Below are 13,353 nucleotides of genomic sequence, written 5' to 3' on the forward strand. Positions count from 1 at the left end.
GCGCCTTGGAAATTTAGAAAACACATCTTTTTTATTTAAAGTTGTGATTTAAAGGTAACGTTAAGAAAAAATATGAATATTAAGATCAGACTATGAATTGCCGGTGTGGTTTAATGTGCTCTCATTAAAAAGCACATTTCCAAATCACAAACTTTTCTCGGTCGGTCGCGATGCAACTTTACACAAAAATATAAGCACAATTTACCGAGGAAGTCGCTAAAAGTTTTGTTACAAGAAGTCACCACGCCTGCCATTGTATCATGTCCCATGCGTTACCAACATCATATAAGTGTAGCCAAGGCATACTCAGTGCGTCTGTCAAGATCCTTTCTCTCTTTAAAAAAAAAAAAAAAAAAAGTTTGTACTATTCTACTCCCGTCCGAATTATTCGTAGGCACATGTCGAGCCAACACATCAGCAATGTAATATATTTGTTTAAATGTTATGTTGATAAGTTTCAGGTTCTTTTGGTTTTCTTTTTAATCTCCCCCCCCCCCCCTCTCCCCCCTCTCTCTCTCTCTCTCTCTCTCTCTGTCTCTCTGTCTCTCCTCTTCCTCTCTCCCTCTATCTTCTTCTCTTTAACCTTCTTCTATTCAGTCGCTTTCCCATTTTTTAGGTCGCCAAAAAAGGGGGGTCGCGGCCAGTTGGACCCCTTCCCGATCTGCTACTGGTCTATACATTTAATACACGTTTCTCTCTCTCTCTCTCTCTCTCTCTCTCTCTCTCTCTCTCTCTCTCTCTCTCTCTCTCTCTCCTTGCCCTCTTGTCAAGACTTTTTCTTTTCTTTTATTCTGTTCTTATCATTTTGTTTTCATTCCACGATAGAATGCGTCTATAGTTCGCTAATAGAGCAATGGCATAGCGATAACATCCCTTTGGCTTGCAAACGAACTTGAGACTGTACCGTGATAATTTTAGCCCGATTTACCATAATACTTATCTACAACTAGTTATTATGTGTCGATAACCCCTTCTATGCTCTCTTTTTCCTTCTATCTCTCTCATGTTGAGCGCATACTTCTAAAACGTTTATGTTCGGTAATGTTACATGCCTTATTTTACTAATCCTTTATACCTATTTGTTTTTAGCAAACGATGCGTCAGCGATTCTCACAAAATAATGAATTATTTAGATATATTTTTTACTAATTTTTGTATATACAAATTAATGATATAAGTAAGAGTTTATTTAATATATATTTTTTTTAAATCAAAATATATGTGTTGAGCCTTGGCTTTAGCATAATACTATTGATATAGTTATTTGTATAGTTACTGTAATTATAGTGATTGAACCTCGATGGTTACCCGGGTCCCGGCATAAACAATCTGACAAACTGAGAAATCATGAACATGTTCGAAAAAGTTGGCAGAAATATAGCAACTAATACAGTTCGGTTGAGCTTTGTATGACATTTATATGAGAAATGACGTAGCTCTTCTGATTTCTTTTTTTGATTTTACTTTTGAACCGGGAATATGTCATGCTGCAAAGAGATCCAGTATGGGTGACTTGGAGTTCACAATATGAACAAAACAATATTAAACAAACAAAACAGAACAAAAACAATCACACACAGAGACACACACCCACACGCACACGCATACAAACCCATGTGCATATTCAAACACACTCTTTGTAGTAATTATTGTTGGTGATCTTGGATTTTATTACGACGTGGTTATCTGGTTCGATATCATGGTTGTAAATATTTATAACATATAAGTCTAATAGACGGAGGGCGTTAACAGAGGGGGCGGGTTGACAAAATGTGCCCCCCCCCCCTTCACACACTCTCCTTTTCCTCCTTTTCTTATTTTCTTTTTCTTTTTTTGTTTGTTTTGCTTTGGCATTTTAAAACTGATGAGCAACAAAATATGTCTGATAACCCGATTATTATAATCGTTCCCCCACATCCACCGCTCCCTGCCCTTATTCAAAATTAATTTTCACCTTGACAATGTTTTCTGAATTTCTATAATTCAAACTGTGGTTAGAATTTCGCGTAACGTGCCATTCGGAACAGTCTAAGTAAATCAATATTAGGTGCCATGAATGAAATTTCCTTGAGGATACTTCCCTTTAATATTTACAAACATTTTCTGGCATGCAATTGTCATGATTAATGATAACAATGTTTGTATGTGTTAGGTGAAGTATAATACATAGCAATTATGGGACATACAGCAGTGGCATACTATGATTCCAGTAGAGGGTGGGGGCACGAGTGTAATAGGGAGCATCGGTCTTCCTAGTTGAAGAATGTAAGGGAACAGGACGATCACGTGAGGATAGGGTATCGAAGGGTCAAAATATTATTTCCTTTTCATGTTCCTCTTTTTAGTCTCACTTTTGTTTTAGCGGCATTCGATGGAGGGTACATGCCCCCCCCCCCCCCCTCACCCAACGCGTACTACGCCACTGGTTGACAGGTGTAATCTATACAGGTGAGTTTCCCGCAGAAACTGAGACATGCTTGTTAAAGTGACATGTTTAAATAATCCAACCTCAATAATGTACACATTCATGGTATGAAAATAACAAAATGTGGCTTTTATTACAACCTCAAACTGGGTATAGTCCAAATTCATATGATAGTCTCATTTTCAGACCAAGCAAAGAGAAATATTAATAATGTTGTGAAAAGGAAAATAATTAAAGAAACTGCCTTGATTATATACACATTATAAAGCACACGTATACACAATTTTTTTTTTTTGTTGAATGTTGACAACTTAATTTTTTTCTACGAGCACGACAAATAAAATAATACAAAATATCCTGAGACATTGAGTAACAATACTCTCTAAATTTGAAAGTCTTATTTTTAAATCTTAAAGTCTTACTTTTAAATCTAACAGAGACTGATATTAGTGACGAACCCTTTGGGATTTAAAATAAGTCTAAGCTAAGACTTGAAATTTTAAGTCCCTCTGAAAAGGTTTAAAATTTAAGTCAATTGGATTTATATTTCAAGTCTTTTAATATTTATTTTAAACCTTTCTTGGATTCATTTCAAAAATAAATCTAAGCTAAGACTTAAAATTTTAAGTCCCTGAAAGATTTAAAGTTTAAGTCAATTGTATTTATATTTCAAGTCTTTTAGATTTACTGGTCTAGCTAAGCCATTAGAACCATTTGGTAAAACTTCCAACCAATTGAACGGCAACAACACTTCAATACTGGTACGTCTGTATTATCAATGTAAAGGCATCGGTAATAAGTAGACTTATACATAATTTAATTAATCGAATTTTTTTTCATATACTTGTATTTTATTGAAATTATTTTAGTTCATAGTTAATGTTTCCCTTATTCATGTTTAATTAAATGGAATTCATACGAAGTAGCGAAATGTCCTAATAACTTGTAATTTATATTTGTAGTATTTTCGAAATGAATTGCATATACCTAAATCATCAGTAATTAAGAAATATGCTGTAAATTCAGAAAAATTGTTAAAAAAACATAGATCTGCACGCACCCCATATTCAATATGCAAATTAATTGGTGTCAGCTGGTTCAACTGGAAATATGCCAACAGTCAGTCATCAACAGGTGCAACTGGAAATATGCACATCTTATTGGCGAGAAGTTTAAGTCTTTCCAAGATTTATATCTAGAAGCTGGTTTCGATAAAACTTTTAGTCGAATTCCCAATTTATTAAGTCTTAAAGACTTGAAATATTTTAAGTCTCAAAATGGATTTAAAATTTAAGTCCTAGAAATTAAGAGAGTAAGTACCGGGCTATATACAGTAAAATTCGGCGTCAAGTTTTCGTGAAAGCAGCTAAATGTATTTCTAGAAACACGACAAATGAAATGATACCAAATCTTGCGAAAATCTAATAAAAGTAAATGACGAGATTCCTATAATACAGTCTTGTTTCTCCTTCTCACATTGGCTAAACATTGCCACAATGTGATCAACAGTATTAAACGTGCCATATGTTTATTGCACATGCATTTTGTTTGTTGACGCTCTACACATTGTGCATGTTCTTCTAGTAAAATACAGCCGTTCGATTTACTCGAAAACCTTTTTCTAATTACATCGTAACATTTCTGAAATCAGCAGATACTTATCATGATTTTTTTTTACATTCCTAAGTCAAAGGTTCATTTATATCCAATGTCAAAGGTGTTCCTTTAAAAAACAAAATACCACATTGTAAGCTTATTACCAACTTTTCACAAATACAAAATCAAAGTGGATAAGTATAAAATATTTACAATCATCGACACCACACCTCTCATTTACAAACCAATCCTCACAGTGATCTAGAATTCATAACTGTAATTCGTGACTGACCCCCCCCCCCCGAAAAATAATTCAGTTTGGCATACCTTAAATACACACACAGGAAATGTTTACTCTTCATATAAAAACAACATTGCTACATTTCACCATCTCCACTGAGTAAATACGGCCAGGAATACATCGCCCTTTCATCCTTCAACTTTTTGTTTTACTGCGTCAATTTATTAAGTGGCGTGTCCGGTGAAGTGGGGTGTTAACTTTAACGCCGAGAGCAAGGGGGGTAGTAGTACTCCCGAGCTGGGGAAGGGGTCTGGGCTCCAGAACATTTGAAATGACACAAATAATGTACCAAATCGTCGCTGTTTTCACGAAGTGACGGTAGTGAAAAAAAAAATTGCATTCACTTTGCGTGACGATTTTCCTCACTACCGTCACTTCGTGGAAACAAGGACGAAATGATAAACACGTAAAAACTTCTACAAATAAAAGGAAGAAAGCCGAAGGAAATGAAGAAAGAAAGAATGAATGAATGAATGAAAGAATGAAATAAACAAACAAACAACGAAAGAAAGAAAAAAATGGAAAAAAATGGAAAAAAGAATGAAAGACAACCACCAAAAAAGGAAGAAAGAAAGGGGGAGGAATACATAGATTGTTTTTGCTGGACTTTCATCTGGCAAATAAGCCAAAGTTACTTAAATTTCATTCGATAACATTCATGTGGGAGTTTCGATAACAGACATCAAACTGTTGAACAACAAGGCGGCAATTTTTGTTTTCTCTCATGACGTACGTCTACAAGAATGTGACATCAAACGTTGTTTACATCAAATGTGACCGTTACCATGGTAATAGGGGAAATAAATGTGTAAAACCACTCCGCCTCTTCACATAAAAAAAGAACATGCCCACCTAATCGGAAGGCATGTGCTGAACACATTATCATCGTAGATGGGGTGAAACAAAAGTAACTCAAAGATTTCACTTTTGATGGTTCAGTTTAAAATCACCTCAGTGTTGTAACAATATTAAAGCTTTTATGTTCTTTCTTATTCCGATCGGTTGTGGCACTGTTTTGCAGATAGTCGTAACATGGGTATACCCGAGTATTAGATTACTCCTGAGATACAAGTTAAACACAATCGCAAAGATTTTCAAAAAATCAAGGGCAATTCCGAATCCCTATAAATGTATTGCCTATAGAACTCATTTTCGGATTTATGTAAGATGTAATAATAATAATAATAGTAGCTACTTGTATAGCTCACAGGTCCACCTTTCGATGCTCATGGCGCTTAGAGAAAAGGACATGTAACATACATAAGAAAGAAAAAACACAATAAACCGAAAAACAAAATTCGAAATTCTCCTAGACATGGTAAATTAAAATATTACAATATTTACAACGAAATAAACAAATAAGTTTTCAGTTGTAATTTGAATGTTTCTGTTGACGACAGTTGGCGTATTTGTAGAGGGAGCTTATTCCAGAGTTTTGGACCCATTGCAGAGAAAGCCCGATCGCCCCAAACAATATTTATCCTGGGTGTATTAAGTAATAGCGTGTCTGATGAGGAGCGAAGACTTCGTGAGGGGGTGTATTTTGAAACAGAGTTGCTCAATTGGTGACGCACAATGTTTTTGAGATTACATAGGGTTCATTTTTTTCAAGTCCATGTGATCGTGCTATTTGTGAAAAATAATCCGAATTTGAATTACGGGTTTTGTCACCCCACCGATGATATGCCTGCCTTTGATGCGTAGCAACAACTCTTTAAAACCATTATCATTTTAATGTGAAAACATAAATAAAAAGTAAAATCGTGTATAATACAATATAATAGAGCAATTATAATAAAAATATTAGTGATAACATTTTCAAAGTGCTTAATCAGACGTTTCTAAGCGCTTTACATTTGTTATAATCATCACATCGGATATTGGAACGCGCTCCGCCCCCTGGGGAGTATTCCAGCGCCATTTTACAAGCGCACACATATACTTCTCCAACCACATGAATGTTCGCAGCCGGGAACCCACTGAAAACCTAGGTGAAGAGTTAAAAATTACATTATAATAGATTTAAAATAAACTAGCATCACTGTCTACTCCTCGTGTTGGGAGATTACCTTACATAATTTATCCTACAATGATATAAAAACAATAAAATATCAGCGCATCTAGTCTGAAGAGGGCGGTATTCCACCAGGTATTTGTATTTTCAGTCAAGTATTCCTCAAGGTCTAAGAAAACATTTATTCTGAAGTACTAAGTGAAAACAAAATTAAAGAAACATATATCGACAGAAATAGTGTGCCTGCTATATATGTAGAGTAATTTGATATTATATTATTGAAGAAGTGAAGAGTTTCGAGGACAGACTCGGAAAGAGGAATTTAAACGAATATATCTTCATAAAGAGGATGGGTTTGTAATAAAAAGGTGTTTCTCAAATAGTTCAGGTTTCATTTTGGCTAAGTGACAACATATCCTTCCTTCCTTGTAGCATGTCATTAAGTAGTATGTAATATATGTTTTGCAGCAGGAAATAAACTGACATACTTGGTAGAGAAAGCGTTATAAGAGTGCTTTAGTCAGACAGCCCCAGCTTCATTAGCAGAAATGCACCCCCCCCCCCCCCCCCCCACGCTCACGAACACACTCAAATACCCTGCATGACGAACACTCAATGTTATTTCCATGTAATTAACTAAGTAGCCAGTTTCACACGAAGGTTCTATTCTTACAATTTGGACTAATGTCATCTCAAAACATGCAAAAAATAATATCAATCAAACTGTTATAACTTTGCGAGAGAAAAAATAATCCTCTGCAGACCATCAACGCTATCCCTGTACTGAAACCTTGACCGATTTACATTTGGATATCGCGTTTTCCATTAGAAACAAACTCAAGATGCGAAGCACTGAACAAAATATGGTCCACAAAATATCAAGGCTCGTTTTTGTTTCCATTACCGCCCTCTATGGTGACTGTAACTACAGTCTCATTCCTCTTCTCGGCTTCGTTTTCCGGTTCGTTGCTCTTGTCAACGACATCAGCTACGGGTGTCTTGGCATCTACGTCATCGGTTTCGTTCTTAGAAGATTCTGCGGTGTTCTCGACATCGACCTTCACGTGCACATCACCGTTCTGCTCAGCCGGCTGGTCGGAGGGGCTCTCTTTGTTCAACGAAGTCGACGAGTTGGTTTTCCTGTCGACGTCAGCGTCCTCGTCGAAGTTATCCTCGACGTCGTCGTCATTGACAGGGTCCTTCTTGGTGGAAGACATTTGTAGGACGTGGAACATACCTTGTTTTGAGCTGCATGATGTGCATGAGCTGCGAGATAAGGTTAAGAGTCAAGATCAGTGAGTTGTTGTCATGACTGGGAGGAGGGCACATTTAATACATACCTAACACGTGTACAGATCGTAAACAATTAACTTGTACAGATAACAAAAGTCTCTTACGAGGGAGTGTAGCGGTCGAGCGAGAAGATTTGTCATTTCTGAATAGTATGCACGTTGCATTCTCGAAAAATTAATAATAATCTTACAAGTTTAGTACACATCAACATATTTGTAAACTATGTAACCTTGAAGAAACTTTAGAAAAATGATAAAAATAAATGTTTCAAAAATGAAGTTTAGTCTATGGAATAACTGTAAACTACCAGTGGTATGATGTCTTACCGATCACATGATTTGTATGTGATCATATGAATTATCATCATGATCATTGTTTGAAGTATCATTTTTAGTTCAAACTTAATACCGCAGAATGTTTGTTCTTTAAGTTTATACAACACACTTAAAAATGATCAAAGGCAAATTATAAACTTTTAATTTTGTCGAATACATTCAAAACTTAATTTGACTTGTATTTTTGTTATAACGAAATTTCATGATACTTTTTACCTTGAAGAAGTTTTTTTTTAAAGGAAACAAAGGAAAGCGAAAGAAATTGTACCGCGGTACGTTGTTCTACGAAATTGACGAATGTCTATGCATTGTTCGTTTAATAGTGTTGGTATTCTAACATGTCTAACTCCAGATAACCAAATCATTTCATGTGAAATAAGCATATCCGGCAGTTAATGTGATATATGAATCATGTAGATTTGTATAAAAATAGATAAACAAAAAAGTAGTAAGTACATATATGATGATGAGGATGAGGATGATAATGATAACAAAACAAAAAAATTATAATGATAATAATAAAGAACGATAATATTTGTAATAATGTTAATTATAATAAAAGAAGAACAAGAAGAATGATAATAACAATCATAATGAAAATAATATTAATGAATAATAGATAACATCAACGATAATGATGATAATGATAATGATTCATTTATTAGAAAATATATTTAGATAACAATGATAATAAATACACACCCTATTTTTGATTTGAAGAGCACATATCCGTTAACTGCAATGAGAAGTAGAGCAACGATGACCAGACACAAGCCTGCGATAGCTATGGATCCTGGGTTAATTGAAAGTATAAGAATGATGGAATGAACAAAACACGATGGAAAATACTTTCAAATAATCAACCTTATTCATTTTCGATATATTGAGATTGTATTCTTTTCTTCAAAACTTGGGAGCAAGTAAGATTTTGCGATACATACTCCTTTACTTATAACTCCAACCTGCACCAAAAAATAAGAATTTACCTATTCTCTAAACCTAACCCTGGCACTAACTCTAAACCCATAACTTTAACCATGCACCAAACATTCAAAATGTACCTAACCCTAAACCTAACTATATCCCTAACTCTAAACCCGGAACGTATAGGCCGATTACAACATCTATAAACTATATTAAGAAATATCGTCCAAGGAAACTGTCCACGGAGCGTTATTTCTAAGCAACGCAAGGCATCAAATCGGGGGACCTTCCTAAAGTGATGCTTTTTTTCGTTTCAGTGCGCTGCCCCCCCCCCACCCCCCGTTGAATACTTATTAAACGTCCTTGCTTCTCTTTTGCTCTCTGTTTAATACACTTTACAAATTCTCTGTTAATTCGTATTCTGTAACTAGATTTGTAACTAACCTATTTTCTCGGTAGAAGATTCTTTGATTTTCGTTGAAGTTATAATCCCCCCATCTTGAGTAGATCCAGGCATCGTAGCATTGGTCGTAGATGATGATGTTGCTGTGGTGATGGTAGTGGTGTTGGTTACGGTGGTCGTGGATACCTTCGGTGAGGATACATTGGTTGTAGATACTTGAGTTGAAGTTGCCTGATTTGTCGGAGTTCCGTTAGTTTGGGTCATACTGCTTGTCACCATCTCTGCCGTCCTTAGTTCTGGCGTACTAGTACCTGTGGTTGTTTGCGCTGTTATCGTTTCTGCACAAAGCAGGGCAATCATTCCAAGCAGAAACATGCAGCCGGTAACCGATGGACACCGGTGTCTAAAGTGAACACAATATTTACCAGGTATATTTTAGTGATTTTGTATATTATAATATATTATAAAATATTATATAAAAGGCTTGGTAACTCTTTCAGTAAACAAGGAATATATTACAAGTTGACAACAAAAACAACAACAACAACAACGAAGATGACAATATTACAACCAATAATCAGTCTAATTGAAGGAATGTATAAAGAATATAATAATAAGAAGACGACAAAAAACAAGAATATTTTAAATGTACATATTTACTACACTCAATTAGGATAATATGTAGTGGACATTAATTGCATTACTCAACATTCTGACATTGCTGTGATATTAATTAATGAGATTATCATGATTATAGGTCCAACGGAAAATATCCATACAGATGTTTAATAAATATATAGTATAGTAAAAATCAACGTTCATTTTACAAGGAATAATAAAACTTCAAAATCTTTCCGCTATACGAGTAAACCGAAAATCATCATGATGTCCAGAGGGGCAAGTTGAAAGAATCCCATATCATGCTCAGCACCCTAATTATACTCTTGGTTCCCGATTAATTCCGTTTCACGTCCCTTTTCAACGATTTAAAAAGTAAATTTAATTCATTCTCCGTCGTAGGCGCACTCATGTAGACTTTAAGAAAAAAAAAATTAAAAAAACATCTAAAAACTTGCATGTACAGTTGGCTTGGATGGAAATATAATTTGAAGAAAAAAAATTGGTTCATAAATTCTCAAAATGTGAGATGAACTAGATATCACATATTAGATACGAAAGTAATGAATTTGTAAAGTTTGGATCACAAACTGCCGCATTGATCCTCCCGTTAGCAAAATAGTCACGATGATCATTGTGATTTTGTAGTGGATCTTCAAGTTCATTTGTTATAATTATGCTAAAAGGGCATGAGCGTTTTGCTGTGATTCCTAGTAAGACTTGGACACGAACATCTTAATGTAGCCGTATACGAGTATATTCTACTTCATCTCTCAAATTGAGAAAGGAATTTAATACGACAATTGGAAAAGAAAACAGGGGTTGATCTTCAAAAAGGTAGTGATCTCAAATGAATTAATTCCTCCGATTGTTCTACATCCCTCAGAACATATTTATTAAGGTTTGATTCTCCTGACACCACCCCCTCCCAATTTTGTTCCATATATTATTTATTACCCCTTCCCTTTCCTCTTATTCTCATTACTTGTTATTCCCCCCCCCCCCCTCTGCTTCTTTTACTACCCTCTTCCTGTACTACCTCTATCATTTCTTTCTTTTCTCTTCCTCTTGTTCTCTCTCTCTTTCTCTCTCCCTCTCTTTCCTATTGTTTTTCCTCTTCTTTTACTTTTCTTCTTTGTTCTGTTCTTCATTTTTTATTTTCTTCGTCTTCTCCTCCTTCGCCAACTTTTTTAATTTTGGTCTTGAACATTTTCCTCTCCAGATCGTCTATGCATACATTCATTTAGGATCTATTTATATTCGTTCTCTATGTTACTGAACGTCGATTGATATAAACAAAAATGTTCCTGTTTTCAATATCATGTATACACCTATTCGAGTATGAGAAACTATAATCATGTAGTTCCATTTAGTATGCATATACATGCAAAGTTGACTTTGAGAAATAAACGTAGAATATCAGCTCTCAGTTCCGCAATGTCCTGACGCTTTCCTATAGACATGCTATACTGAACGGGGAAGTCCCCACCGATATTAGTAAAACATGTCAGTGAAAGTTTAAGCGAAAATCGATTTGAAATAAGAAAGTTTTGTGTTTTTTAAGGTGCAAACAATCAAACACATATTGGCAACTCTGTGACGTATCTTGAAGGGTCCCCTCAAATTTGCTCTGTACTAAAAACGTCATAAATCTATATTTTCCCTCAAGAAAATTGTCAATCATACATTCCCCCTAAATATTATTAGTGCAAATATGTTTTATACGACCCCTGTCTGAAAGAAATCTGTTCCGTCCTCAATAATTAAGAAAATCGATGTTGTCGAAATTTTCTGAAAATAGTACATTGGGGAGGACCTAGCAAGATACGTCACAGTGATGTCAATGTGTGTACAACTGATGACAACTTGAAACATTTACAAGTTTCCTACTTTTAATCGGATATTGCTCAAACTTTCACTACTTTCTGTCTCTCGTTTCTCTGCTTTTATTAAACCAACTGTATTTTAACCAACTTAATATCAAGGTGTACTTCCCTTACAAATTAATCATCTCTTTCGGGTTTAAAAAAGGCTGAAACTATGCACGGATAAATAAGAGGACGGTAAGGCACTAACCTTTGTGTAAATCCTGCCATTCTGAAGTTCCGTTTAGAAGTTCTCGACATGCAAATGACGACTGCTCAAATCAAAATGAAGTACTGATCAACGGGAGATAACGCTTAACCACCAAGGCGTCGGTTGATAATGATGATATATATTTATGAATATGATATACATGTTCGCTTGCCAGGTATTCGTCTGTTAGATACTGGTGTTGAGTGTCAATCAGGATGTTGTTTCTACTTGAATGGGACTTTATTTTCTCACCGCACGTTCTTCCTGGTTCAGAGATGATAATGCTATACATAAGCCAAGCATCGTGGTGTCATACATTTCAATGGTCTGTCTAGTGATTTAAAGGGATTGGGTAGCTTTCTCTAAGATTATGAAACAAAATCCTGGATGTAGCTCAAGCTGCAATCATAGTTATACACTTTTTACGTAGTCAGGGACCCCATAACTTTTACAAACCGATCACTTGTGTGATTATCATGATATTTATGATTGGAAATCGAAATTTCAAAATTCTTTTTCCTAACGGTTTTCATAATACTACAGTCTATTGGGCAAAACGAGTATGGTAAAACCGGTCACTCAAAGATTTTTAATATTTTGAGGCACTTCATGATCATTTTGAAGCGCAATTTGTTTAGGGCTTCAATATTACACCATATCACAGACACTGTTAACACATAGAGCCATGCTGCCCATGCATCTCAGATTTAACATTGTTAAACGATGCCTTTAAGATAATTACCATGCGGGGGCGTCATGGTATAGTGGTTCATTAACTTGAATCTCAATCCATAGAGGTGAGGATTCGAATCCGTCTGTCGCTAACATTCTTTGACAAGACATTAATCCACATCCACATGGATACCTGGTAATTGCTAGCCCCCGGGAGAACAGCTCTGATGCTGATGAGGCGTCCCTTGGTATATAAATCATCATTACTCTTCTTATTGTCATAAGTCATGGATACCGTCTTGTGCAAAGTTATGATTGATTCCAATAAATTGCAACTTGATATTGACTGTGTTTCACTTCTGTTATAAAGAGCAAATATTTGCAAGTTTGCGATTGATAGGTAATCAATTCTGATCAATCTGAAGTCTTTGATAGACAGGGACCTGGTAATTAACGATAAGAAATACATGCTTATAGAATCGGATCATAGGTATATATTAGTACAGTTAACAACTAAATTGTTCACACCCTAACCAAGTTTTGTAAAAAAAAAAATTAAGTATGTGAACTTTTTATTTGTCCTGATTCATTTATCTTGGGAACGTGAGAGTATTCAACAAGAGCCATAATTCAAACGGTCCACTTTTGATTCTTGGCTTATACACAAAAACATCAGATTAACAAGGGGTATACATT

The 13,353-nt window shown here is 35.3% G+C and overlaps 1 protein-coding gene across 1 annotated transcript; it reads right to left on the bottom strand.

Moving 5' to 3' along the window:
* Positions 1-7,214: 7,214 nt before the first annotated feature.
* Positions 7,215-12,107, bottom strand: LOC115923154 (mucin-5AC-like). Its single transcript, XM_030983435.1, has 4 exons — positions 11,986-12,107; positions 9,333-9,694; positions 8,667-8,757; positions 7,215-7,602 (listed from the first exon to the last, which is right to left on the bottom strand). The coding sequence occupies exons 1-4, from the start codon at positions 12,033-12,035 to the stop codon at positions 7,215-7,217; spliced, it is 891 nt and encodes a 296-aa protein (XP_030839295.1). The 5' UTR covers positions 12,036-12,107.
* Positions 12,108-13,353: the final 1,246 nt, after the last annotated feature.

This window comes from Strongylocentrotus purpuratus, unplaced genomic scaffold (assembly GCF_000002235.5).
Source record: "Strongylocentrotus purpuratus isolate Spur 01 unplaced genomic scaffold, Spur_5.0 spur5_scaffold_13, whole genome shotgun sequence".
In the NCBI taxonomy this organism is placed as follows: domain Eukaryota; kingdom Metazoa; phylum Echinodermata; class Echinoidea; order Camarodonta; family Strongylocentrotidae; genus Strongylocentrotus; species Strongylocentrotus purpuratus.